Source organism: Biomphalaria glabrata, chromosome 7 (genome assembly GCF_947242115.1).
Source record: "Biomphalaria glabrata chromosome 7, xgBioGlab47.1, whole genome shotgun sequence".
Taxonomy (NCBI): domain Eukaryota; kingdom Metazoa; phylum Mollusca; class Gastropoda; family Planorbidae; genus Biomphalaria; species Biomphalaria glabrata.
In genome coordinates, this window is record NC_074717.1 from 47000152 (window position 1) to 47026728 (window position 26577).

Below are 26577 nucleotides of genomic sequence, written 5' to 3' on the forward strand. Positions count from 1 at the left end.
AACTCTTCCGTAACTAAAGTATAAATTAGCTTAGCCTTATAGAATCTATAGAGATCTAGACTAGATTTATTTCCATTACTAGAGTGTAGAGTAGAGTCTACATCCTGACTTGAGTTGATTCTAGATCTAGATCTAGGACTACATTACTCTAGATCCCTCTCTATGTTCTCTGTTCTTAAAAAAAAACACTTTCTAGACCATTAAATCAAGTCTGAATAGGACTCACTGACACTCATTTACATCTAATTACTAATAGTAATAGTAATACCCGTATTATAATTATACCGGCGACTATTTACTATAACTATACCGGTATGTCTTTTTTTTTTTTAAAGGAAAACTCCGATGGTTTTGACAATTTTTGATATAATATGTGTTTTGATCTACAGATAATGAATATATTATTATTTTGTTTTTATTTGCAATAATAACTTAGTCTTAGTAATTAATTGATATTTTTCTGATGTAATTTTCCTGCACATCCAGAACTGTCAGACTTTCACCGGGTTTCTATGTGACGTTTACACATGCCTATTAATTTAATCTATTGACTAACTGTATAACGGAAAACCATTAGAGTAAAGGTTACATTCTCGTAAAAGAAATATATCTTCGTCTATGCAGTTAGATTTAGATCTTGTAAGCAAAGAAAAAAATGCATGTTAAAGGCTAAAGGAGATTTACATGCTTGACTAACCACGGCAGTGTGCATCTTCTCGCCTGACCACTCAACACACAACAAACACTATCGCTTGGTTATCTTGTCATGACTGACTACAGATAGTCTAGACTAGCCTTACACTGGCCAGTTTGTTTGTATCAGTCAGACCTGCGATCTTTTTACTTCTTGGGAACAGGGAAAGGCTTAGACGAAAATGTTACTTTTTTTCTCGAGTTGGTTGTCCTAATGCTTTTAAATCTATCTATCTATATATAACTATACCATAGAGTATGACTAGGCCGTCACCAAGCTTAACAGCTACTGTAAGAATGAAGTGATACGATTGGTCAAATCTAGTTTCCCTTTCAGTATTGTTGAGGGAAGTGAGGTATGGATAACCTAAAAACAAAATATCAAAGAACCCCGTTTTTTTTTAGATGTCAAGAATTTACTGTCTTATTTATTAAATATAAATGTTTCTAAGCATTTAAATAAAAAAAATGGTAAAATGTTTACTATTACAACTTTTTACTTAGAATTTAAATATGTCAATAACTCAAATTTGAAAAATCATTGGAGTTTCCCTTTAATTTAATTCCTTAAAAAAAATGTAGATTTGTATCATAGTTATGATAGTATTTAGTATCTAATAGACTTATAGACTATGCATTAGTGGATAGTCTGTCATTTAATATAATAATGTCAAAGTATAGATATAAGTATAAGATTTATAAGTCATATAAAAAGTTATTTATAAGATAATAGATTAGATCTACTGATCTAGATCTAGTCTAGTTATAGATTTACTTTAGATTCCATTCTATAGATTATAATAGGTCTCTCTCTATATATATATATATTATATATAATTATTATATGTACTAGACTGTAAGCACTGTGCAGGAGGTATCAGTTAACTCAGTATCTGTATCACATATGAATATGGTAGTGATAAGATAGTGTATCTTAAAATTTTAAAAAATACTAAAAAAATTTAAATAATCTAAGTTTAGTTCTGGAAACTTTACTAACTCAGTGACTCTCACTGAAGCTCTTCCGAGGTGCTCCACAGCAGGCTACCTAATTATACTGCCAATACTAGACTCTTTTTCTCAATTTTTCTGTTAATATCTCATGTAATTTGTTACCACTCCAATGTTTAAATGGATGTGCACTGTGTCTTTTGGATTCTAATGTTGATATGGATTGTAATTTGTGTGGAAACATGTATTTCAATGGAGTTTTTTTGGTAAAACGCTTGCCAGTATGGACAACACACCCCCCATCTTGGAACTTAACGAGCCCAATCCGAAGGCTTTAACTGAACAAATCTTTAGATCAAAATGTAAGAAGAGAGGACGTAGAGGAGGAATATGAGTTAAGTGTAGAAGAAGAGGACAAAGAGGCTTCCTTCCACCCATCGTAACAGGCAATGTAAGGTCTTTACAAAATAAGATGGAAGAATTTAGAAAACAGTTTGCTGTGTTTATCTGTATCAATTTAGAGAGTGTTCCTTAATGTGTTTGACTGAAAACTGGCTCAATGATACGATACTCGACTCTTCTGTTGATCTCGATAAATTTTACATTTGTAGAACAGACAGAACAATTAATAGTGGGAGGTTGTAAGGAGGAGGACTCACAATCTACATAAATAAGGAGTATTGCAACGCCAAGAATGTGAACATCAGGTATAAAATTTCTGATCCTAACATTGAACTTATGTGTGTCACACTTAAGCCTTACTACTTGCCTAGAGAATTCACACAGGTGTTTGTTATTGTTGTGTACATAACACCGATGACTATCACAGTGATTGCATCGAACATAAATTTTGATGTGCTTCACAATGTAGAATTAAACCACTCTGTATCGTAACTGGAGATTTCAACAACCTAAATATTGACAACACACTACCAAACTATTGGCAGTATGTCTCCCTCCCCACAAGGCAGGGTAGAATGCTCGACAAATGCTACGTAAACATTAAGCAGGCTTACAAATGTAAAAGTTTGTTCCCACTTGGAGAATCTGACCATACACTAGTCCATCTTATACCTAATTACAAACCTACTCTTAAAACTACAAAGAGAGTAATAAAAACGGTCAAGATGTGATCCAAAAAGGTTGTAGAAAAACAACGAGGATGCATTAAGAAAACTAACTGGAAAATCTTCATTGAGAACTGTCCAGACATAAACGAACTAACAGAAACTGTTAACTCATATCTATTATTCTGCGAGGAGTTAACAATTCCAACAAAAACAATATAAGTCTATGGAAACAATAAGCCTTGGATGACCAAAAAAATCAAACACCTCATTATTGAAAAGAAAACAAAGTATAAGGCTAGCAACGAAGAGTTTATAAATGCTAAAAATGCACTGAAAAAAGCAATAATTGGAGGGAAAAAAACATTCAAAGAAAAAATTGAGAATCTTTTGAAATAACAACTCAAAAGCATGCTGGGAAGGATTAAAGAAAAAAAACAGGATGCACCTCAAAACGAGAACAACTTTCAGTGTATGATGAGGAGAAATTCGCCAACAAACTAAAGGATTTTTATTCTCCTTTCGACAAAGAATGCTTTGTTGACCTACAAAAAGAAATTTTCATCACTCTGACCAAAGGAAAACAAGAATTTTGTAACTGAGGATGAGGTGACCTTATTATTTAGAAGGGTAAACGTAACAAACGTTTCTGGACCAGATAAAATTTGTGGCAAGCTGGTCAAGCTATGTGCGGAACAAATCTCTTTTATCTTCTCTCACATCTTTAACCACGCGTTGCAAACATGCGTAATTCACACATCTGAAAAACTTCAGAGATTTTACCAGTACCAAAGAAACCAAAAATAGATAGCTTAAATGATTTCCGCCCAGTAGCACCAACACCTATAGTTATGAAAGTTTTGAAAAATATATGCTTAAACAACTTGTAGCAAAAGTCAATAACAGCCTAGACCCTCACCACTTTGCATATAAAGCTGCTAGGGGAACTGAGGATGCAATTCTATTGCTTTTGGACTAGCTCTACAAGCATCTCGATATACCCAAAACATATGCACGAGTGCTCTTTGTAGATTCCTCCTCGGCTTTCAATACCATACAGCCACATCTATTGAGAAACAAACCAAGTAACTTAAATGTCAGCCCATATGCATAAGCATTATTCTAAACTTTTTAACCCAACGTCCTCAGTATGTTAAGTTAAAGTCACAACACCAACTCGTCAACTCAAGTACTATGTACAGGTGCTCCACAAGGTTGTGTTCTTTCAACTGTACTGTACACTCTTTACATTAATGACACAAGAAGCATCTATGACTCAGTTAAACTCATTAAATTCGCTGATGATACTGCCCATAGTCGGCCTTATTTCAGGAGACAAAACTCAGTATCGAAGCACGATAGAAGAGTTTACAAACTGGTGCACTGATAACTATCTAGAACTTAATGGCACAAAAACTAAAGAACTTATAATAGATTAATAAAAGAACTCCAGATAGTATAGTTTTGTCCATCATGGATCGATGATGACCACTTTGTCATCCAGGGGGCTGAGGGCTTTGCACTGGGGTTTTATGCCTCCTCATGTGGCTGGTGAGACCTATGTGAGCCCGGAATGTTCGGCTGCACACTGGGCAGGTTATTCCAGCTGGAGCTAGTGTCATTTGCCTTGCTTTTCTTTTCTGGCGTTTTTCTTCTGCCAGCGTTGTTCTTTTTTCCTCAGCAACCTGGGCGCCAGTCTTCACAGCGCGACGCCATGATGCTCTGTCATGTGCCTCTGTCTCCCAGGTGCCTGGGTCTATGCTGATCGCCTTCAGAGAAGCTTTTAGGGTGTCCCTCCAGAACTCCAGATAAAGACTACTCAGATACAACAAATTTCCGTATGGATCAATAAAGCAGACTATATTCATAGAACACTTATTTAGTTTAGATCTACTCTAACTCTAGATGAGTTTAGATTCTAGACCTACATATTTTAGATAATCCTCTATACTAGTCTATACTGTCCATAGTGACCATAGCAGTGGTTCTCAAAATGTGTTCTGCGGATCCCTGATACATCCACAGAGTTTGGATTCCTGGGCAAGTTTTGATTTTATAAAGGGGTCCCCAGGTCAAAAGTTTGAGAACCACAGATCTAAAATTAGTACTAGTACTATTTATATAATAACTACTACTAGTAGTAATAATTTACACTCCAAATAATAGACTCTAGATCTAGATTTAATTATGAATTCTCAGATTCTGAACTCTCTTGTTATCCTCCTCAGCTACTTAGGCTACTTTCCTAGAGCTAGGGTTAAATCCTCTAGTCTGCAACAAATACAGTGGACCACACTACTAGACATCTTGAACTCTTCTTCTTATATGATACAGACGTTACTGCAAAAAAGAAGATGATTATGGCCTAGGCGTCATGCATTTAGTCATGCATATTAACCAATGACCTAAATTCTGCCAAGTCACTGGTCTTCCTGGCTATCTCAGGCAACCCATTCCATGCTGTAATAGCGCTAGCAAATACAAGCTATAACTGCATTCAAGGGCTTATTAAATTTAATCTTGGCCTTTTTTTTTCTTCTACTCCACAGAAATTGGAAAAGTTCTGCTTCACTTTCTCTTTATTAAATAAAAACTAAACTATTGCTATGGCTGCCATTGGTGCTTATTTGTCTGGAATATTAGGTTTGGTGTTACGAATATTGTTAATGCAAACTTCCTTCCCCAAATGGTTACAAACAATGAACGAAGTAGTTACACCAGTTACAGCGTGGGACAGAGGTTAGTTGATGTACTGTTAAGTGTAATTGGTATAATATAATAAATAACTTAATGTGGTAAGCTCATAATGTTAAGGAAAACTAAAGCTGTCAAGAAAGTAAAGGCTCTTTGTTGCTTTTAATCTGCTTTTCTTTTAACATCAACTTTCATTATGCAAATCTCTACTCTTTTGTGGTATGTAGAGCCACTAAGTTTTTTAAAGGCATTGCAACTTTTTTACACATATATATATATATACACACATTCTAGAATTATCTTATCATATAAATTACAGACGCTACTTCAAAAGAGAAGATAATTATGTCCTATGCATGTCTGTGTGTCAGTCTTGTCATGCATGTTAATCAGTGACTTTAACTTTGCCAAGTTTTGGTTTTCCTGTTTTATTAAGGCAATCCATTCCATCCTTTAATAATTCTCCTTTCAGACCTTGCAATGCATAGGGCAAATGTTGTAAAGGTCATCTGTTTCTGTGGCCCATGGTTAACAAAGGTGTCATGTGGCTAGCACAATGACCAACTGTCTTTTCCCCAACTAATGTCAGGTACCCATTAGAGCTGGGTAGACTCAGAGGAGCTCTAAAGATCCCACAAAAAAAAAAATCCCAGGATTCGAACCTGGTACCCTGGTTTTAATGGATAATTAGTATTATAAAAGTTAACACTTAATGCATCAACAAGCTTTATTAGAGTATTTTGTATCATTAATTACATTGATTGCAATTTTTTCTGCTTCAGTTGAAGAAGGCTTTTCTTTACAAAAAGAATTTGTTTCACCATATTCAGGGGACCTGTTGCATGAGGTAAATATTACATCTTGAGTCTAAAAGTTTAATGTTTTAAAAAAAACATCATATATTTTTGTTTCATTTATCCTTTATATATTTATACAAATCTCTACCTAAAAACCTTTTAAGGGACTCTAACCAGACCACACATTGCCCCCATATTTTGATATTCTAGGTACTCTGTTCACACTTTATATTCTCATATTTTTAGGAATTCACTTCACACATTTTAAGCCCATATCATATATCAGGAACTAATTCTATGGTCTATATAGCTCATACAATGCTTTCAAGTATAATTCATCGTAGTTCAAAGAAGCAAGCATTGAGTACAGAGTTTTACTTTTCTTTCCATTATATTTTGTTATTTCTTTTATTTACTTTTTTTGGAAATAATTATTTGAATTAATGTTTGTTTAGACACCTTTGGCTTTGCGTTTCCTGAAAACTGCTTACTATGTACCATTTGGAGTCAAAGGCTTTTTTATAGTAAGTCATTGTAACCTATCACTCTGCTCTACTTTAAATTTAATTCTTATCTGTGTTCTATACTACAAATTAATTTAGTGTATTTTACCTAAAATCCTTTCAATCTTTCTCCTTCTCTAAAATAAGTTTATATGAGTTAATTTTTAGAATGTATGCATGTCTTACTAAATGTCATTATTAATTGTTGATTTAGATGATAGATTTCTTCACAATGATATTATTGTACAAGATAGCAGCTCTTTTCAAGGATAGTTTGGTAAGCCACTAAATCATCTTCTACAGTAGTACTTTGAAGTGTTCTATGTATCTAGTAACATCTGTAATAATGATTTGGTTTCTACCTTTAAGCAAAAAAAAAAAAAGAGTCTTAAGGTGTTGTTTTATATATATATATATATTTTTTAAATATTTCTTTACTTGCTACATTGTAAAACAATAAGTAATTGTTAAAGCTTGTTTGTTAGGAACTACTTTAAAGTTTGATTTATGAACACCTGGACAATGCTTCTCATCCTACCATGGCACTCAGGTGGGAACAGTTGCTAGAGGAGATGAATAGGCCAATAAAGAAGCAAAAAAGAGTCCCTGTTCTGGTGCCTAAGGACCAAGCCCATTGCATTGAATGGAAGAAAGCCCCAACAAACATGTCACTATCCATACACTGTCCATCAAGGAGACATTTTTTTTTATGGTAGACTCCTGCATGGCTGATGGGATACAGAGAAGGAATTGGGGGATTTTCCCCGGTGTGCTTGGCCTTTGGGCCCTCCTGGGATAGGAGACATTGGTAATAGGGATGTAATAATAAACATCTGCTTGGATCTTTCCCCGACAGAAGTTTGTTCAGAATGGCAGATGGAGGCAAGCTTCTATAGGCTTAGGTTCCAAGAGTCTTAGACTCAACTCTTAGGAAAATTACAAATAATTATGCTGATATTTATTATGGTATCATAATAGAGTTGTTTTTTTATTTGGATTTTTTTCTTTAACTACAAAGGAACACAATTGCATACTGTATGATTGCTTTGTTTTGTTTTATTGTAAAACACGAAACAAAATGTACTTTTATTAAAACAGTACACTCTGCTCATTTCCAATCCTAGCAGCTATGTAATTAGTGGGCTGTACTTTCAAGACTTGTTAACCTGATGTTTTTTGTCATTTTATAAATAAGTATTAACACATTTACAGATGTTCCTTCAAAAAATATTTAAAGCATAATAATAATAATAATACCATATATATATATATATATTTATATTGTTTTTTGCTTCGCTGAATTTCAATTTTCTAATTTAGATCAGAGAACAAAATATTGAAAAGAAGAAGTATTCTTTAAAAGCTGAAAAACTAGTTTTAACCCCAGAAGAAGTATCATCTTTGCCAACATTAATCCTGACAGTGTAAGTCAAGCATTGATTACATTCTAAGAGATTGACAGTTATTTTGATATATGTTTTGTTATCATGTGAGCTTTTCCCTTTTTTTCGCAATTTTGTTTTGTTTTTCTTTGTCATACTTTCATTCTCTCCCCTAATGAGAACTATTTTGACGATTATAGCCATGCAGTGAACCCCTTCAGTATAATGACTTTGCTTGCAATGTCTACAGCATCTTTATCGAATCTAGTCACTCTGGCTGCTCTGTACTACTTCTTGAAAGGTTGGTTTTTCTTGTGTTTTTTTTTACTCTATTAAAACAATTAAGTTCTGGACTATGATTAAATAAGTTTAAATGTTGTTTAAATGAAAACACTGGTCTAGTCTGCATGCTTATAACCAATTTTAAGTTTTTCATAGGATAGACAAAAATGGACTATGATTAAATAACCTTCATTTTTGTTTATCCTATGAAAAACTTAAAATTGGTTATAAGCATGCAGACTAGACCAGTGTTTTCATTTAAACAACCCCAAACTGTGGAGGTACAGAAACTATAGTTGGGAAGCAGTAGTAGCCACTATTTCTAATTATAGTTGAGGAAGACTTTTACAGTCAATAGAAATACTATTGACTAATACAGATAGATTCTACTAGTATAGCCAAAAGGTAATTACTGACACTTAATTGTTCATTGTCTGATATTTGAGAAGAGATCAGTAGGCACATATTGTCTATGCCTAGTCATGTGGTATGTGCTCTGGAATGGCTTTGGGTGGTCTTGAATGCCTAAGGCTCAAACCCTGACCACTGCCATCCCTTGTCGTCCTGTTAGGGATGGGATGTAATTATCTTCAGAATCTGAAGGAACATCCCAAACATGTTAAACAAACATTTTTAATGTTAATGGTGGCAGACCTATACATTTTTTTAAATTTGTAATGCCTTCTATATATACCCTAGGAATGTCTATACAAGAGATTTCCTGTTATAATTTTAATGAGAAAATACCAAATATTAGTGCTTATTTAGAAAATATGATTAAAAGACATGTTTATAAAATATAAACTTATTTTTACTTCATTATATAAAAATTTAAGTCTTTTCGCATACATAGAGTGCTTTGTGTTCTGTCACATCCAAAGGATGTCTATCTGCACCATTGTTGAGATGTCCAAGTACACCATCAGATCTAGACAAAACTTTTTCAACACTACTTTATTGTACACAAACTTCCACTGGAAGAACACAATTGTCTCCTGTGTCTATTAACTCTTTTTAACGTCATATTATTATACAGGAAACCAACTGATGTGTACACTGTTTCTGGCTGTTTCAACATACCAAACATTTTATCCTGTTATATTTATTGTTCCAGCTGCCTTACAGTTTTATTTGGTTAGTATTTAAGTATATAATAATAATGAATAAAGCAGTCATACAATTCTTAAATAACAAAAACTAATTTTATACTTATTGCTAGGTAATTAAAACTTACATTTTGGTTGTTTGATATTTTCTAGTTGAAAGAAAAAGAAGTGAACCCACAGGTATGTATATACTCTAATATAGGACATCAAGTGTTTAGAGGCCAAGAACCTAAATCAAATAACAAACCCTACTGTAATGAGCTTTAAATAAAAATCCTATTATCAAGCAAACTATCCCTTGACTTTTGCTATAATTCACATAACCAAATCCCTCCACTTTTCCCAGTCAGCAGCTGTTCTTTCTTAGAGAAAGGCCGGTCCAATCTTTTATGTTTTTGATCCAGCTTTTCTTTTGGATGGTCCTTTCTTTATGCTTCCTTCACTTTACCCTTTACTTTTGACAATGAGTCATGTCTTACAATATTACAGAATCAGCTCAGCTTTTGTCTCTTCACATTATTGGCCGGAGTGCAGACTTGTAAAAGTAGAAGCTCATTTGTCTTCTTTTCCTGGTATCTGAAAGCCAGCATTTTCTGTAGCATTTACTTTCAAAGGTTTGAATTCTTCTTTCAGCCTCGGCATTCAGTACTCAACTTTTACAGTCATATAAGAGTACAGAGACCACTATTTTACTAGAAACTTATTGTTACAGTCGACTCTTTAATCGACCTATATGTAGCCTACTATTGAACTTGTGAGGCACCTGGCTTGTCACTAGTATTTATTATTAAAGGTACAGGATGAAGATGTATTTAAATGATGACACATAAGCTTTAGTACAGATCTATATTTTATTATTAGAAAAGAATCATTCAAACATCCAATATTCAATATTATACTCCAAGTCCTGCTTTCTCTAATGGGACCTAAATGGGAGCCGTAATTCTATCTTCCCTGACCCCAGCTACCCTTTTGCCTGACCATTACCTTGACATCTCCCCTACCCTTTCAGTCTCTATCATATGGGCAAATAGTTGTCTCCCAACAGTCCTCCCCCTTTGTACAGATAAATGACTTCTGCTACCTGGAATGTTTCTAATTGCTAGCCTGGGCTAGCCAGGAAAACCAGTGACTTGGCAGAATTTAAGTCATTGGTTAATATGCATGACTGAATGCATAACGCATAGGACATAATCATCTTCTTTTTTGAAGTAACGTCTGTATTATATAAGAATGGCAGTAACATTTATCAGTAATGTTTTTTTAAACACAAAAGTATAAGTATCGCACAGACCCTTATATGTTTGCTAAAACCTATTATTGTCAGTCAGAATTACAATCTAATTAGAATGCTTAATTTTAGCGTCAGTCAGAATTACAATCTAATTAGAATGCTTAATTTTAGCAATGGGTCTAATTGCATCTACAAAATGAGTCATTAGAATGTTTAATGTTAGTGATAGGTCTATTTCATCTACAGTATGAGTCATCAAAGTCCTACTGGAGTAAAGAAGCCATTACAAGCTATCTACAAACTGTTGGATTGTTTCTTTTCTTTGTGACATTTCTTTTAGGAATTTCATACTTGTACTTCGAAGGATCTTTAGATTTTATCTACTCAACATATGGCTTCATGTAAGCAGTTTCCTTTCAATAGTTACCACTTAATAGATAAAACCTTTTCATGTTCTTGATATTTAATGTTTTCTTCTTCGGCTGTTTTAAGATTATTTATCTTGTTTTGTTATTTTATGTTGCCTTCTTTGGTTCTTTTAAGTTTATTTATCTTGTCTTGTTTGTAAAAATTACCTACCTCATCTTAAATCTCTTTTTGTTTTTTCCAGATTGACAGTTCCAGATTTAACGCCAAATGTTGGAGTTTTTTGGTATTTTTTTACAGAAATGTTTGACCACTTCAGAACTTTTTTTGTTTGTGTGTTTCAATTGAATGCAGTTATCTATACAGTTCCTCTAACTGTTAAATTTGCGTAAGTAACAAATTGCATGTTTAGATTGTCACGTTTCTAGTGACACCTCATTGTTTACAAAATGAGGACATTGTACCTATTTCAAATCAGGTCAGCGTACCCACGCTTAAATGCCAGAAAGATGCCGATTAAAACTTAGCTCAAGACTACAGCAGGGAAACATAACGTAGGTTAAATTACAAAAACAATTAAAAGGAAAATTAAATGTAAACGGGTCAAGGAGTCAAGGATGGGTATTGAATTGTCACTGTTCTTTATCCTAAAGAAAGATATAAAAGGCGGAGTGTTAGCTTGAGACGAGAGAGAGCTAGAAAGTTAGGCTTAGAAGTCGCTGGTTTTTAAAGTAAATATTTACTCTTGATCATTTGCACTGAATCCTGTATCTGTTTTATATATCTTTGTACATACATTTATTGTTTCAAGTTAAGTTTTAAATAATTAAAACTCAAGAAAACATATCAGCACTTTGTTACTTTATTGATTATTAAAGTGTTTGAACTATAATCAAGGCACCTCCGAACCCACATATGTCACAAGTTTATAGCATCAAGATCTGCCAGTTAAATAAACATAATAAACATGTGACATAGATGTTGTTGTTTTGTTTTTTTTTTTGGGGGGGGGGGGGGCATCTCAATGGTTCAACTGACTAAAGGATAGGTGAAGGAAGAGATGTTGGACTAACTTTTAAAATTTACATTCATTTTAGTCAACTTCATCATCATCGAATTTATTCCTATGCTACCTCGGTACTCCCCTTTAACCTGGCCACTGAGACTGATGATGATGTCCAACAGTTTGCACAGTCCATGCGGCATGTTGAGCTTTCACTCTGTAATGTGCAGGGTATTTTCCCATCCACTAGAGTGGTTAAAAAAAGTGTCTAATGACATGAAAAATTTGGTAAATTGTAAAATACCATATGAATATCTATATACAGTAGTTTAGATTTTTCTGGAAAGGGGGAGGGGGGAGTTGTTTTTTTTTAAATGTTTCATTTTAATTACGTTTTGTGCAATGTATACCGGTACATAGGAATATTATTGTCATTAAGGCCCTTTATGACAAAATGAACAGTACACAACGCATGAACAACTGATTACAAAAATTACAAAGCTGCCTTTCCTCCAAGACTGTTCCACAAGTAGGTATATCTTGATGGAAAAAGAGAAATGATTTATGCCAATCTTGACTATAAATGTTGCAAAGAATCTCAATCAGGCAATACTAGGAAGTGACAAAAGCTGGGATGGTTTGGAAAAACTGCTAGATGTCAATCCTTGAATTTTATAGGGAATTGATGGGGCGGAAACAGAAAGGCTCAATGAAAAAGATGGATTGTGTGAAGTGGTCAATCTCTTTCCTGTGCTACTTTGGGTGTCTTCTGGCTGGTATAAGATTGGCTTAGTTGCTTGGGCGACTGCTGTCAATCAAAACAAGAACGGAGCTGTACAAAAACTTGTTCGTACCTCACTCGGTCAGACTCTATCACCGCCACTCATTTATCAGGGAACATGAAATGCACCAAGATACCTGTGTAGTCGCTGAATGAACTCGTTATGTTGTGTCTGTTGTATTTATGTGTATGTTTCTGTTGTGTTGTCTTTATATGAGAAACGAGTCCTTGTAATCACAACAAATTTCCGTAAGGATCAATAAAGCAGTCTTAGTCTTAGTCTTAATAGACTCCTCTCTTCTGTTTTACAAGTCTGGACTCCATTAAGAGCTAAAATATTATCCAAATAGATTATAAAAATTCTATAATAATGTCATTTTAATCCTTTGATATTGGTTTATATATAAGCCTATGGTTTTGGCAGCATTATAATCCTGTACTGGTATTATTGCTGTTAACATAGAAACTTGTTGTTCTTTTCAGAAAAACTCCATTTTTTCTGCTCTACATATTGTTGTTCCTAACGTCCATTTTCAAATCCTATCCAAGTTATGCTGATGCTGCACTGTATACTAGCTTGTTGCCTTTATGGAGACATACCTTCTCATGTAAGTATGTGTCAGGGTGAGATTTCAGACTCCGGGGTAGACAATAGTTCCTTGAGTTCCCAGGTTCCACACCTCGACAGTTTAAATCCAAGCAAATAATATCAGCATCGGAAGCAGTGACTGGCCAACACTGAATACAGGTTTTTTCAATTTAACATGTAGTGAATACCAACAGCAGACCTGCCTACCAAAAAAAGTCCAAATTCGTTACGCTGATTGTCAAAATGCGTATTTTGGCACCAGAATGCGTAACACTTACGCGATCCACTATTTTGTCATATATATATATATATATATATATATATATATATATATAAAATATATATATATATATATATATATATATAATATTAGATCTCGATGTCATGATTAGATCTACAATCTAAATCTAGATCAATACGACAATACAATAGAGATGATATCTAGACTAGATCTGAATCTATGTCCTATGTCTATATAATTTATAATGAATATAATCTACTAATCTACTCTAGATCTGGGCTCAAGTGTTACCGATGCCGTGGATCTATTCCTGTATAACAAGTTATCTAGATTCTAGATCTAGAATCCAGATCTAGATCTAGACTTGATATCTACAATGTCACTCAATGTGTTTTGAATCGATAGCACTTCGATATTTTTTTCTATACAAATGAATACGGGAATCAGGGATTCAACATAATTAATTTCTACTAATGAACTTACAAAAAAAAAAAAAAAAAGTCACGTTGGTCACCGTTTGTATCAGCTAACTGACGGTACCAACCTGGTACCAACCCGCCACTCCCTCACTCTTGCGTTCTTCATTTCTAGACTAAATCTAATTGCTATTAAGAACCAATCAACGTATAGATCTGGACACAATGTGTTCCCCCACCTTTTCTGTTACCCCCCCCCCTCCAGCCCAACAGGACGGCTTAGCATGACCTCCGTGACCGCTCGTAAGCTAGTCAAGAGAGGGGGAAAAAAAGGATACGAAATGCGTAACGCGACGGGTTAAATGCGTATTTGCGTACTGACTGTCATTTTTGGGAGATTTTGCGTAACGAATACGCATTTTGCGTAACGGTAGGCAGGTCTGCAACAGTTGTTCAACGTGAACAATATTAATGACAACGTAAGTTAATGTACATTAGTTAACAACAAGATTGTACATTTAACAATTTAATGAGTGTATGTGTGTAGCACAAGCATTGTCATTTTAGTTTTAGGCAAATTTCCAAGTCTTTTTTTAGTAGTATGTTTTCATATGAGTCTCAGAAAATTATGAATAATTATGTATCAGCTGCCTTCTGGTTTTTCAAAAACCAGCTATATTATTATGTGGCATCTGTGGAAGTACTTATACTTAGCAACAAAAATTTTCAGCGTTGCCTGACTGTCAATGAATGACAAGACGTATATTAGAGACTGACTCAAGTCCGTTCAGCAGACAACATTAAGTTTATTTACAACATAATAATAATAATATACTGCACTCCTTGTTAGTGCTACAAGTCAAGAAATAATAATCCTATCCGCATAACAGCGGTATCAAAAGTATCCAATACGTTGACAACAAATCACGTCCGCATCTCAGCGGGTAACAATAAGAACAATTACTACTAGTGACACTGGAGCTTCAACTATAGATATCCATTGAAATACGAATAATACCTTAATATCCAATAAGCACATTATGAAATCAACTCTCAAATATTATTAATCAACAATGACTAGTCCATCGACTTTCATGCTATATGCATATATATACACCAGTCCAGGAGGAAACGTCCAACCTTCCTGTACCGGGAGCAAGACCTTACTGACTTGACTTGACTCAAAGTCAACTTTTCATTCTACTTCCTGTTTTCTACATCAGGAATTCCACGTGTCTTTTAAACTATTAACATGACGTGAACTTTAGATCATGCAATGTCAACTAAGACTGTGACACTGACTTGACTTAATAACTTAGGTACTTGAAACAAAATCTGTTAATACAGGTGCTTGCATACATGAAGAATGTTCAATGTTAATTTTTTAAAAGATTGCTTTTGTCTAGCCCATCTTTCATGCTTTATCATGCTAAGAGCACTATGGTCCAATCTCATGAGTGAATCCATAGAGTGAGAGGGTATATGGAAGAAGGCTTCTGTGCTGCCTTTAGGCACTTTCAAACACAGCTTGACTCACATTTCAAAGTTGAGCCCCCTTTATAGATAGCTATGTCTCTCAGCGCACATCACACTTTACTTTTCTAATGCCCCTTTACTTCGGTCATACCTTTTAATCACTTCAGCCATTCCTCTTGCTCATGTCCATCCTGACACATCACTTCAATTATTCCATTTCAGTCTTTCATTTCACTTTCATAACAGAAACATGTTTTTCTATGCTTGAATCTCTAACAATTGTTAATGTCCCTATTTCTCAATTGAAAAAAAAAAATTATTAGATTTCTATTTTTTAGTTAATATAAATTCTCTGAACTTTTTTAAACCCTAAAAAGTATGTTTCTAAATTGAAGTGTGCTCTTTCAAAACAGGGCTTTGTTTACTTTTGTTAGAAATGAAAGTGAAACTTACAAAAACTTTGAAAAGTAAAAGTAAAATCTGATCATATTAGCTAAATTGTTTCAGTCTCAAATAGATTTAGTCTGGAGTCAAAATATTTACCAGTATAACATTATTTTCTTCTAAAAGATCAGATTGTTTAGTAACATGCATGTAAAATAAATAAGAATGAAATAAATAGTTGTTTTTTTTAAAGATTATACTTATATGAAAAGTGAAATTTGAGATTCCACTTACACTTTGGTTTAATATTCAAACTGCATCAAATGGTATCAAGACTTAGTTTACTCCCAAAATGTTAAATGTCAGTCAAGTTTGTATTTATCTAGTGGATAAAATAAGTTATTAATCACTCAAGATATTAGGTAGGTTGTAGAGTGGGGAAATTTTTTACAATTAAAGAAGTACTGGTACTATTCTTGTAAAACTTGTAATAGATTGAGTTTGTTGTAAAAATAAATATTGATGTTTAACTAAATGTATAAAAAATATTTTGTTCCTTTATTTTAGATTTCAGAAATTCACTTTTTGTTGGAGGCATGTATATCTGCTGTATGGTCTTAGCTCCAATACTTTATCATCTCTGGATATTTGCCGGGAGTGCCAACGCTAACTTTTATTTTGCAATTACATTGACATATTCCACAGCTCAGGTAAGATCCTTAAAAATAACCTTATTGTCAACACACAATTCTTTCAGAACCCACTTTACACAGAATCATAAAAAAAAAAATTGAAATGATACAAAAGCTGAAATAGTTTGATCATTTACTGCATTTAAACTTCAGTTTTACAGTAAATAACTCATAAGCTATTCTAAATTAGAATTCAATCAAAACTCACTTTTTTTATTTGCCATTGTGCAGTTGTTAAATGAAACAATGTTATTGATTCTTGGTTACTTTGTCTATCAAGACAGTTAACTATCAAATTTTTATCTCAGCATTTTTTAATTTATCTTTGGATCACATTCCATGTGAATAGGTTATGAAATTATATTTACTCTAAATAAATAATCACCAAAATGGTTACTTTATTTAACTAGTTTAATTTTTTTTTATTTTTTTTACATTAACAATGCACTTATTGTAGTTTGCATATATAGAAGTATGATTATATTCTGTCTATGGATATCTGCCTGATCAGGTGGTATGCACTTCCGACTCATCATGATTGTCCCAAGTTAGAACTCTGCCCTCTGCTATCCCTACCATTCTGTGGGAGGCTTAGACAACTATGTAATAATTTTTATTTTGAATGAACTCCCAAAACTTAACTCTTTCTCTCCATAATTATTTACCACATTCTGGTGGAATCAACGCTGGTATCGTCAGTTAGGAGAGAAAGAGTTAAAAAAACAAAACAATAATGTTGGTTTGTATTAATCATGTTCACTTAACTGTTTATTCATGACAGTATTCTTCCATGCTGCTACAATGAGGGGTTATCAAACAATGGGAAATTAATTTATGGGCCCATTTAGAAGCCATGTTCTTTCTTTAGCTACCAATTACTGAATAAGAAAAAGCCTTGTAATTACCACACTAGGATTTGTGGACAAAAGTAAATATTATTCTGGTTCACATAGGCTAGATCTAAGTCTTCATACAACTATTTGCCACTCAGATTAGTTTGTTAGTCTTTGCTTCTTTTATTTCCTCAGATATTCCTTGTCACAGATTTATTATTTGCTTACTTAAGGAGAGATTATGATCTTTACAATGGGACTGAACATAAAAATGTTGACGGGACAAAAGCTGCCATTGTTTTAGAATAGTTTCTGTAACATTCCTTATAATTCATCTGTAACATTAACCCAATTCTGTATATAATTGTCATGTGTTTGCATTCGTTGTTTCATTACATTTTTAAACTGAACACATTTGTGAAAACAAAATTTTCATTTTTTCTGTTGTTTTTTTTTTGGTGTTTATTTAAATAAAAACTTTTTAGAAAAAGAAACATTGTTTGGATTATATAGAACTATAAATAAATAATTCAAACTGCTTATATTCACACTGTAACTTTGCTTACATCAGTACACTATTTTAGTTGTTTACACTGAGTATTTGATCATCTTAACCAAATGAATCAAAAGATTATTTGGAAGAAGCAACGAAATTTAAGTTAATAGATTAATCAATCAGCACTTAGTACATAGACTTAATCTTGCCAATCTTCCCCACCCCCATTTTTTTTTATTTGAAGAACATTTTTTAATTCATAATTTTTTTTAAATATTACAAAACACAATTCTCAATCTAAGTTTAGCTCTTGAAATATAAGGAATATGAAAGGGTTTTCCATAAACAGCAAGGAAGAAATTAACATGCAAACTGAAAACCCCATAGATTCTGAGGTCATTTCTGGGCCATTGTGAGTATGATGGCTTTACAAGTATGATTCAATGCTAGTCTTCAAGTTTGCTTCAAGATCAATAGCCAGGGAATTCACTTAAGACATTGTCAACATTTTAAAATACAATCTATTCATTAATCACAATGTTAAATTCAATCTAGCAGCAACAAAAGTTACTGTAATACCACATTAATATCACATTTGACTAGAGCAGTACTCTTAGTAAAATCACTAAATTTAGAAACATTACAAGACAAAAGATGTTAAGGTTAAGTAGTTTTTTAAACTGTGGCACTATGTGTGTGATCAGCTGACATGTGCAAGTTTGTTGTGAGAGTCATGTGTGTCAAGGGGAGAAGGGTCTTAGCTACAGTAAAGTGCTGCTTAAAACTCTCCACATAAATATTGCTCATTTTATGATCATGTAGGTAGAAAGGACTAGGGTTTTCTGTGATTTTTCTAGAGAAGGCCTCCTGGGGATGATATAAAGTGAGTGTGTGTCTGAGTCCCTGTGTTAACAATATTAGATGTTGCAACCCTCTGAGGCCTCAGTGTCAAAAACTCATTAGCCCATTGTATTATATAATATTAAATATGTATTGTATTTAAAGCCAAGGAATAACAATCTTGTATAAGGGATAGGTGTGTCTAGATGTTTCTAAATAGAATTTAAAAGATATAGTATAGCATCATCTACATCTTTTTCCATCTTGAATGCAAATTGTAACAGGTCTAAATTATTTCAAAAGTCATTCATTAAAAACATTTTAACATGTTTTCTAAACATTAGGTCCAAGTGATGTATGTGATACAAGTCTATATTCATTCTTTTCCATTGATTTAGCAACCTTTGGTTGAGGTATAATTATAAACGACTTCCACACCAGGGCCAGACTTAGATAGTTGAAGGCCCTTGTGAAATTGGTGACCCCAAAACCAATAAACTAACAGACCTGCATAATAATAATAATAAGCCCCATCTTAGAGTCCGAAGATTAAGGGGGAGTGCAGTATTTCACGTAGCTATGTGATTTAGGTCTACAAATTTTGTCACATCCACCACAGACAGCCGTTGTCTGGCAGTGGTAGTTATAAGTATGTCAGTTAAAGCAAACTGGCGCCTAAGCTGGTCATCAAAGTATCGTGACACTCGTGGCTTTCAGCTCACCAAAAATACGATCCATCCCCATTAATGATAATTTAAGTGATCTGTCAAATGTAGCTGTCAATGAGTGTCATACTACAAGCAGTCCCCTTACAGTGATTCATTACAATGTCCATAACGGCATTCACACGTTAGTAACCTACTAATATATAGGTCAGAGATGACATGCATAACAACCTCATTTGACCTTATATATATTTTCTATTGAAAACGAGCACTTGGTGTCGAATCTGTTTAAGATAGTAGATCTAGAGATCTAATAATTAAATCTAGATAGATCTATGATTTAAGAGTCCAAATCTTACGTTAAATTGGTTTCAATCGAACAGTATTAGATCTACCGGTACTATTAACTGGTAATATCAGGTTTCGGCTGTCGGCCTCCATGTTTGAATGATGATATTGTATTGATACTCGTTGATAGTGATGTGATAGTCATAGTGACATTGTCATTGAGTGACATACTAGATCTAATTACTATACTAGTCTATACTACTACTACTCACATATGATACATATCACATGTGACATAGTCACTGTGTCATAGTCAGTCACCCATAGTGAAGTGAAGTCAAATCCGACATATGATAATGTTTATGATATCATTATCAATGTTAATTAAGTTAATTATTATTTTTTATGATAATGAATATATCTAAATGATAATCATTTACAAATTTATTATTATTATTAATTTTAGTATCTTTTTATATTAAATTATATCTCTAGTCCAGTCACTAGATAGTGATTGTCTAGTCCTAGCTAAGCTAAGAGTAGCTAACCCCAACTACTTGGCTAGAGCTACTCTTACACGCTCAGCTAGTACTGTACAACTGTAGACACTTTATTAGAGGCAGAGGCTATTATGATTATAAATGATAATCATTTACAAATTTATTATTATTATTAATTTTAGTATCTTTTTATATTAAATTATATCTCTAGTCCAGTCACTAGATAGTGACTGTCTAGTCCTAGCTAAGCTAAGAGTAGCTAACCCCAACTGATACACATGTTACTTCAAAAAAGAAGATGATTATGCTCTACGCGTCATGCATTTAGATCTAGTTATTCATATTAACCATTGACCTAAATTCTGCCAAGTCACTGGTTTTCCTGGCTAGCTTAGGTAACCCATTCCATGCTCTAATAGCGCTAGGGAAGAAAGAGCATTTGTTCAGATTTGTCCTCTAGCATATGTAATGAGGAATGTGGCTTTATCTTTGTATCTTTCTCAACTTTCTGAGTATTTTATTAAATTTTGTTTTTTGTATTTTTGAAGATTATGGTTCAGTGTTTTATGTATAATTGCTACTTTACTTTTAAGTCTTCTATACTGAAGGCTTTCTAAATATAGTGATTTTACTAAAGGTGTTAATGTGTTTGTTATGAATCTCACTGCTCTATTTTGTGTCTGTTGCAGTTTCTTAATGTTTTCTTGAGTTGAGGGGTCCCAAACAGAGGATGCATATTCTATTATTAGCTTCCAAGGTTAAATAACATTTTAGTTTTATGTTCTTATTTGATTTATAGAAATTTCTTTTAATATACCTTAATGCTTTGTTTGATTTTTTGATAGTTTCATCAATATGGGGATTCCATGACAGTTTTTCATTTATTATAACATTTGGGTATTTAGCGTTTTTAGTCTGTGTTACTGGTTTACCATGAATAAGATAAGTGGAATTAATTTGTTTTAGTTTTTTTGTTACTCTTAATAACTGACATTTTTCTGGGTGGAAACACATTCTCCAATTAGATCCCCATTTCTGTAATTCATCTAATTCTCTTTGTAAAATTTCTGTATCTTGTGTTGTTTTTATTGTTCTATATATTATGCAATCGTCAGCAAATAATCTGACTTTTGTTCCTGAACTAATGCAATTTGGTAAATCATTTTTGTAAATTAAAAATAGTAGTGGACCTTGAGGTACACCTGAGTTTACTGTTATTGGTGTTGATTTAGAGCCATTACAGTTTGTTCTCTCCCTATCAGAAAATCTTTAATCCACTGATGCAGTGGACCATTAATGCCGAAATATTTTAATTTTTTAAGCAAACTATGGTGGTGAACTTTGTCAAAAGCTTTGGAAAAATCTAGTAAGATAGCATCTATTTGCTCACTGTCATCTAATCCTTTTGAAAAATCATCAATTAGTCCTATTAGTTGTGTTTCACATGATCTATATTTCCTAAAGCCATGTTGGTATGGAGTAAGAACATTTTGTTTGTCTAAGTGGTTTATGATGTTGCTACATATTATGTGTTCTAGGATTTTACATGTGATGCTGGTAAGTGATACTGGTCTGTAGTTTCCTGGGTCAGATTTTTCTCCTTTTTTAAATAGGTGGGTGACATGAGCTTCTTTCCAGTCTCTTGGTACTCTACCCTGGTTAAGAGATGCTTGAAAAAGTATTTTGAACACTGGTGCTAGCTTATTGCTTAGTTCTTTGAGTAATCTAGCTTGAATACCATCAGGTCCAGATGACTATAGACTATCTATTATTATAATATAATAGTATATTGTTGATTAAGATCTTGGTTCACAGTCAGCAATAAGCAAACAACTACCATTAGTAAATTAGTATCATGGGGAAACAATACTTTATTATCTTGATCGAGTGCACCTTTGTGCACCATATCAACATTTCGGGGAGTATCATAAAAAAAAATAAAACAACAAACATAAACAACAAAACATAAGCTACATATATATAATACGCTTCAATGAATATGAAACATATCACATTTAAAAATCAATATTTAATAGTTCATTTTGACACAGAGTCTTGTCGGTTTCTTCAACTGATCCCTTGGTCGCAGGGAATGATGAGTTGTTCTTTGATTGTCACTTCCAATGTTTGTTTGTAATGATCTATGGCGAATGTGTGAATTATGAGTTCTGTTGTCCTGTAAGATGTCATCAGTATCCAGAAATATATCTTGTTGTTCTGTTTCTCTGTTTGGGTTGATATGCACTCTGTTTCTTTGGTACACTGCACCATTGTCACCTCAAATAATGTTACAAGCTCCCTGGTTTACTTGGATCCATGTAGGGTCAATAGGTGATTGTAAATAGACCATCTGTCCAGTTCTCAGCTGACTTAAATTTTTTGACCTCTTTATCATAAGATGTTTTTACACTCATCTGACGTTTTTCTTTCCTTCTCATAATGTTCTCTTGACATCTAGAAATCTTAATGTTACTCCTTTAGTTTGGTATCAGTCATCTGACCAAAAAACATTGAGCTGGGCTTAGATTTGTGTCTTGCCTTGTAGTATTTCTAAATTCCAGGAGAGCTTCATAAGCATCAGACTTTGCTTCTCTTGATTTCTTCATTATGTTCTTCAAAATTTTAAATGCCGACTCAGCCTTTCCATTTGATTGATGGTGCCCTGTGAAGGATTTCTAATGAGTCACTCCCCATTCCATCACAAATTTGGAAAATTATTCTGACGTAAACTGAGGTTCGCTATCAGATATACAGACTTTGGGCACCCCATATCTTGCAAATAAAACTTTCAGTTTCTTTATAATTGCATGTGTTGTTGTCAACTGCATGTTTTCTACCTCTATGAAATTTGAATAATAGTACTTTATAACTAGATATTGTTGATCACATTTGGAACAAGTCAATTCCAATCTTGTCCCACAGATTAGAACCTATTTAGTGCTGTATTAATTCTTCTTTCTGATTCGCTGGTTTGTTTTTCTGACAAATGTAATATGAATTGGCTATTTCCTTTATTCTAGCTGATAATCCAGGCCAGAAAACTGTTTCTTTTGCTCTACTTTTTACTCCCAGGTGTGCTGCATGGAGTTTTTCTTCTATTTCCTTGTGAAGTGATATCGGTATGATTTGTCCTCTTTTCAACAAGAGTTTGTCTTCGTATGTTAACATGTGAAAAATATTGTTTTAGCTCAGGTAGACTATTGTATTTGTCTGGCCATCCATTTATGATATACTGAATCAGTGTTTGCATCATTCAATCTTTCTTCTCTGTCTCGATTCTGACTTTCTCCAGCACTGCATCTGGTATTGCCAGTCCGACTGTATTGACACAAACATCAGAGATATCACTCTTTTCTTCATTGTCTCTACTCAAAGTATCAGCTAGCTATGAACAAGTTTTCGCCTTTGAAATATTGAAACTGGATATCGTAACGATAAAGGCGCATCATTAGACTTTTTAGCTTTCTCGGAGCAGAACTGAGTGTTTTTTGAAGGATGTTTTCCAGTGGTTATGGTCATACTGAACTATAACTGTCCTGCAATACATATACTGGTCAAAATGTTCCAAGCCAACAACCACTGTCAATAATTCTTTTTCAATCTGTGCCCATCTTTTCTGAGTATCAGTTAATGATCTAGAAGCATATGCTATTGGACCGCCATCTTGTAATAATGCTGCTCCCAACCCATTTTGGCTACTATCTGCTTGTAATGTAAGCTCTTTGTTTGGGTCAAAATATATTAGTGTTCCATAAGTCGACATTTTCTGTTTTATCTTGTTGAAAGCTATAGGTCTACTTATATAGATTTATATAGTAATTTAATAGATCTATTATTATATAATTTATTATTATTCTAGTTATAGAGTCTAGATTCTACTTATTTAACTTATTATATTTATAGAGTAGATCTATTAGAGAATTACTCAGCTAGATCTAGGATTCTAGCTGCTGCTAGTACCATGCCATAGATCTAGTCAGTGACAGTCTGGAATCACTCGATCTAGATCTAAATTTAAAACATTACTTGAAAGTCATAAACATTACTCATAAGTACATTACTCATAAGTACATAATAAAATTATTTGAATTTGATAATGATTATTAAATGATAATCTTCTTAAATTTAAATTAATCTAAATCTACTTATCAGGACATTCAGTTTAATCTTATTTAGCATAATCTAGTTTTATTTTTTAAACTGTTTACATTTAATTTATAATTATTTCTAAACTCAAGTAGATCTAGACACTCATTTAAGTAGTCAATCTAGTAGTTAACCATAACTTTCATGGTGTAATGTACTTGAGTCTGTAGGCTTAAGACTTTAAGTAGTCAGTCTTAATAGATCTAGTTGACCCTAGTATATTTACTAAGATCTTATCAATGTGACGCGGGCACGACATGGCCTAAATTGTGCTGATGTGCCTAAACTCAAAACTCAAACCAATGTGACCCTTAGGCAGCTGGAAGCACAGAGTGCTAAACCCTGGCATTGCCTGCAAAGCCACTGATACCAAACTAAATTGACACTTGCCGTTCCTTTGGACACATCAGCTGTATGGGAGGGGAAGCTGTGCGGACGACATAACAAACAGTTTTGACCATAGCTAATGTCCAGGCATTAATCTCATTCCTTCGTAACTGACAGAAGCCATAGATCTTATATAGCTATATATAGAAGCTAATACTATAAGAAGTCAGTATATTCTTAATGACAAAGTTTATCATTTACATTTCTTTCCTACAGGTTTAAAAAACACAAAATGAGTTTACTTACAAGACTTATGTTCAATTCGCCAGTAAAACTTTGCCATTTAAACCCAGAGATTTTGTCAGTACCTTATATCTTCAAATACCAGAATGTCTCCACATTATCGTTTTCAAGAACAAGAGCCTCCTGTTGTTGCTATGTAGGCAACAACCATTGGAAGACAAAAAGTGGTTTGCAGGTGAATGCAAAGTATCTTAGAGCCAGACAAATTCAATATTTCAGTAGCTCCTCTGTAGAGAAAGAAGATCTTGGAGAATTGGTTTATCAAGGAAGAATAGGGAGTATGTTTAGAGCCTTGAAAATATTTTCCTTGTCAACCAGTGCTATTGGACTCTGCCTTCAGCCTTATTTACTAATGACATATCAAGATACACCTTTAAAACTGGCAATTCCCATGTTTGCAGTGCTTAATGTTTTTGTTTTTGTCAACCCTATTTTAATTCATTTCATTGCCAAGAAATATGTCTTAGAAATGTACTTTAATACCCAAACCAAAGTCTTCACTGCCATTTTGTTGACTTTTTTTGCTAGAAAAGAAAAGATATCTTTCACAGCTGATGATGTTGATTGTCCAGATGTGCCAAATATGTTTGCGATGTTTACAGCCAAAGGTAGACCACTCTTCGCTCATGAGGCAGATTTCACAAGTTTAGAAGTTTACAAACATCTCATGGGCTTTGATGTTCCACTGGATTTGACCAAAGAAACCAAGAATCATTAAGTTATTGCTAATGTGTTTATAATTCAAAATTGGATTTATTTATGTATGGCATAATTCTATTGTTTCTTTTTTTCATGTAGTTAACATTGTTTAATCAACATTTATAAGTAAGTAATAAAACAAGTAAACAAAGTGAAACTAATTGGCCATCTTTTTATTTGTTTAACTATTATTAGTATTGAGTTCTTCCTATTTGCCAGCCACAGTGTTACAGTAACTTGTAAAAGAACAAACTCATTTGTCACACAGGCAATGAACAAAAAATTTAAGTCATTGAAAAATTATAATTTTTTTTTATACACTGATACACACTGAACATTTTAATATGTAATGTCTGTATATAAACATTTTGTGATGGACATTAGTTTTCAGATTTAATAAAGTTCTTAATCTTCGCCATTTATTTATTTATGATTTTAATTTTTTTAAAAATTAGTGCGGTTTACACATTAGCAATTAATAGATTAAGCCAGTAGTATGTATAAGATTGCCATCATTAGGTTTTGCTTTTGTAAAGCATTTTCTTTTTTTTTTTTTTCTGTGTGTAATTTTAATACAAATAGTAATAATGAGGTTGTCAATTGTAGTCAAACCCCTCAACTCAAGAAAACATTAAGAAACTGGAACAGACATAGAATAGAGCAGTGCGATTCATAACAAACGAATATTCACATTTGACTAGAGTAACACCTTTAGTAAAATCACTAAATTTAGAAAGCCTTCAGGATAGAAGACTCAAAAGTAAAATAGCAATTACACATAAAACACTGAACCATAATCAAATACAAAAACAAAATTTAATAA

At 33.3% G+C, this 26577-nt stretch overlaps 2 protein-coding genes across 4 annotated transcripts; both read left to right on the top strand.

Moving 5' to 3' along the window:
• On the top strand, positions 1-18038 carry LOC106061700 (phosphatidylinositol glycan anchor biosynthesis class U protein-like). Of its 2 annotated transcripts, none has more exons than XM_056036525.1 (14): positions 1-18; positions 5261-5450; positions 6188-6252; positions 6658-6726; positions 6920-6982; positions 8026-8129; positions 8288-8388; positions 9406-9503; positions 9629-9655; positions 10956-11110; positions 11320-11463; positions 13343-13467; positions 16533-16675; positions 17686-18038. In XM_056036525.1, exons 2-14 carry the CDS (start codon positions 5318-5320, stop codon positions 17797-17799), a joined length of 1341 nt encoding a protein of 446 aa, XP_055892500.1. In that variant the 5' UTR covers positions 1-18; positions 5261-5317; the 3' UTR covers positions 17800-18038. The 2 variants fall into 2 exon arrangements, with proteins under 2 accessions (XP_055892500.1, XP_055892499.1); XM_056036524.1 differs by lacking the exon at positions 1-18 and adding an exon at positions 62-312.
• A 1711-nt stretch (positions 18039-19749) lies between these two features.
• LOC106061697 (transmembrane protein 70 homolog, mitochondrial-like) lies at positions 19750-25911 on the top strand. Of its 2 annotated transcripts, none has more exons than XM_056036528.1 (2): positions 19750-19901; positions 25029-25911. In XM_056036528.1, the coding sequence occupies exon 2, from the start codon at positions 25045-25047 to the stop codon at positions 25771-25773; it is 729 nt and encodes a 242-aa protein (XP_055892503.1). In that variant the 5' UTR covers positions 19750-19901; positions 25029-25044; the 3' UTR covers positions 25774-25911. The 2 variants fall into 2 exon arrangements, with proteins under 2 accessions (XP_055892503.1, XP_055892504.1); XM_056036529.1 differs by having other exon boundaries at positions 19766-19888.
• Positions 25912-26577: the final 666 nt, after the last annotated feature.